At 34.6% G+C, this 2,065-nt stretch overlaps 1 protein-coding gene across 1 annotated transcript; it reads right to left on the bottom strand.

The window, feature by feature from the left end:
- Positions 1-180: 180 nt before the first annotated feature.
- ENU1_007630 (NAD(FAD)-dependent dehydrogenase, putative) lies at positions 181-2,023 on the bottom strand (the record flags this gene model as incomplete). The annotated part of the gene is made up of 2 exons (XM_008856583.1): positions 181-216; positions 335-2,023. 2 exons carry the CDS (start codon positions 2,021-2,023, stop codon positions 181-183), a joined length of 1,725 nt encoding a protein of 574 aa, XP_008854805.1.
- Between the last annotated feature and the right edge of the window lie 42 nt (positions 2,024-2,065).

The raw sequence follows: 2,065 nt of genomic DNA, 5'->3' as shown, positions 1-2,065 counted from the left end.
CAACAACTGGATAACATGCAACAATATCTGTCATTTTTGGTATTTTTACCAACACTTTTCCTTTATTGATTGGTGCTTTAATTGGTGATTGTTTATGAATAATTTCCATTACTTCAAATATCTTTGATCGTGGTACTGGTTTGGTTAATTTAACTGGTACTCTCATCAAATTTCCTCCTTCTACTGGAAGAGTTGTTGAAAATACTCTAAATGGTTCTATATGTTCTTGTCTAACATAAGCAGCTCCTCTTGGACATGAATTTCCTTTAATTGATGTAATTTCATTTGATTTAGCATCAATCTTAACTTCAATTAAGCATCCTCTTGGACATACAATACAATTCATATGTTTTACTATTTCTCCTTCTTTTTGTTCTGTTACTTCTTCATGTGCTTTAGGAATAACTGTAAGTGTAACTTCTTGTCCAATTTGACAATCTTTAGGAATTACCCAAACATGTCCCATTTCTGCTGGAATAGCATGTTCAATTTCTTCTTCTCCAATAATAGTTTCTCCTACTTTTGCTATAACATGTGCACTTCCAAAGTCTTGTCTAAATCTAAATGATAATTTTTGTTTCTTATCACTAATAACTACTCTTTCTGGTACACAATAAAGAAGTTCTGGTGCTGGAATAACTTTAATTGCTTCTTTTTCTCCTCCTAATGAAAGTGCTGCAGCTTCTCCTGCAATAGCTCCTTCATTGGATGCTTCATCTGCAAGGTCATGTACATGTAATTGATTACCAGCTGCATAAATTCCTTTTTCAACACATCTAAATCCATCTACAATTGGTCCTCTAGTTCTTGGATTTAATTGTACATTATGTCCAGCTTGTTGAGTTAAATCTGGCTGTGGAATAAGTCCAACAGATAATAAGAGACAATCACATTCAATTTCATATTCTGTTCCTGCAATTGGTGCAAGTGTCTTTGGATCACATTTTGTCATTATCACTGAAGTAATACGTGGATATCCATTAATTCTAGTAACAACCTCTGACAAATGAATTGGAATATTAAAATCTTTACAACATTGTACTACATTTCTTTGTAAACCTGATATTTTTGGAAGAATTTCATATACTCCAAGTACTTTAGCTCCTTCAAGAGCCATTCTTCTTGCCATAATCAATCCAATATCTCCAGATCCTTGAATTACAACTTTCTTTCCTGGAAGAATTCCTTTATAATTAACTAATGCTTGTGCAAGTCCGGCTGTCATAACACCTGCACATCGAGTACCTGCTACTTTAATACCAAATCTTGATCTTTCACGACATCCAACTGTAAAGATACATTTCTTGGCATGAATTTCAACTGGTGCTGTTCCATAAACAACTGCTTTAACAACATATTCTTCTCCTTTATTTTCAACATCAGTAACATATGTATTTACCATAAGTACTGCTCCTGCAGCTTCTGTTTCTTCACCAAGTCTATATGCGTATTCTGGTCCTGTCAATTCTTCTCCATATCTTCCAAGTCCAAATCCTGAATGAATGCATTGTAATAAAACTCCTCCTACTCTTTCCATACGTTCAATAACAGCAACCTTAAGATCTTTCTTTGTTTCAAGTGCTGCTTTGGCTGCTGCAAGTCCAGATGGTCCACCTCCAACTACTACAATATCAAATTCTTTTCGTTCAACAGTTTCACCATTACATGGTTTTGTAATGTGTGGTTTGGGGATTGTTTCCCATGATGGATATTCTTCTGTAAGTTTCTTTTCTTCTCCACCAGCAATGTATGGTGCTATTTCTGATCCTGGATAATTCTTTGCAACAGCAGTCATTGGAATATTCAATCTTTTTGAAAGAATTTCCATGACTCTTGGAGTACAATATGAACCTTGGCATCTTCCCATACCAGCTCTTGTTCTTAATTTAATTGCATCTACAGTTCTAGCACCTTCATCAATAGCAGCATTGACATCTCCTTCTGTAACCTTTTCACAAACACAAACAATTTTAGAATATGCTGCGTCTTTTTTAGCAGCTTCAGCTCTTTCAGAATCAGTCATATTTCTGAATTTCTTACTTAATGGTACATATTTGAAATCACT

The sequence above is a fragment of the Entamoeba nuttalli genome, assembly GCF_000257125.1.
Source record: "Entamoeba nuttalli P19 unplaced genomic scaffold asmbl_2062, whole genome shotgun sequence".
NCBI classification, from domain to species: Eukaryota; Evosea; order Mastigamoebida; family Endamoebidae; genus Entamoeba; species Entamoeba nuttalli.
Note: the sequence above shows the minus strand (reverse complement) of the source record. Positions and strands in the feature narration are given on the sequence as shown.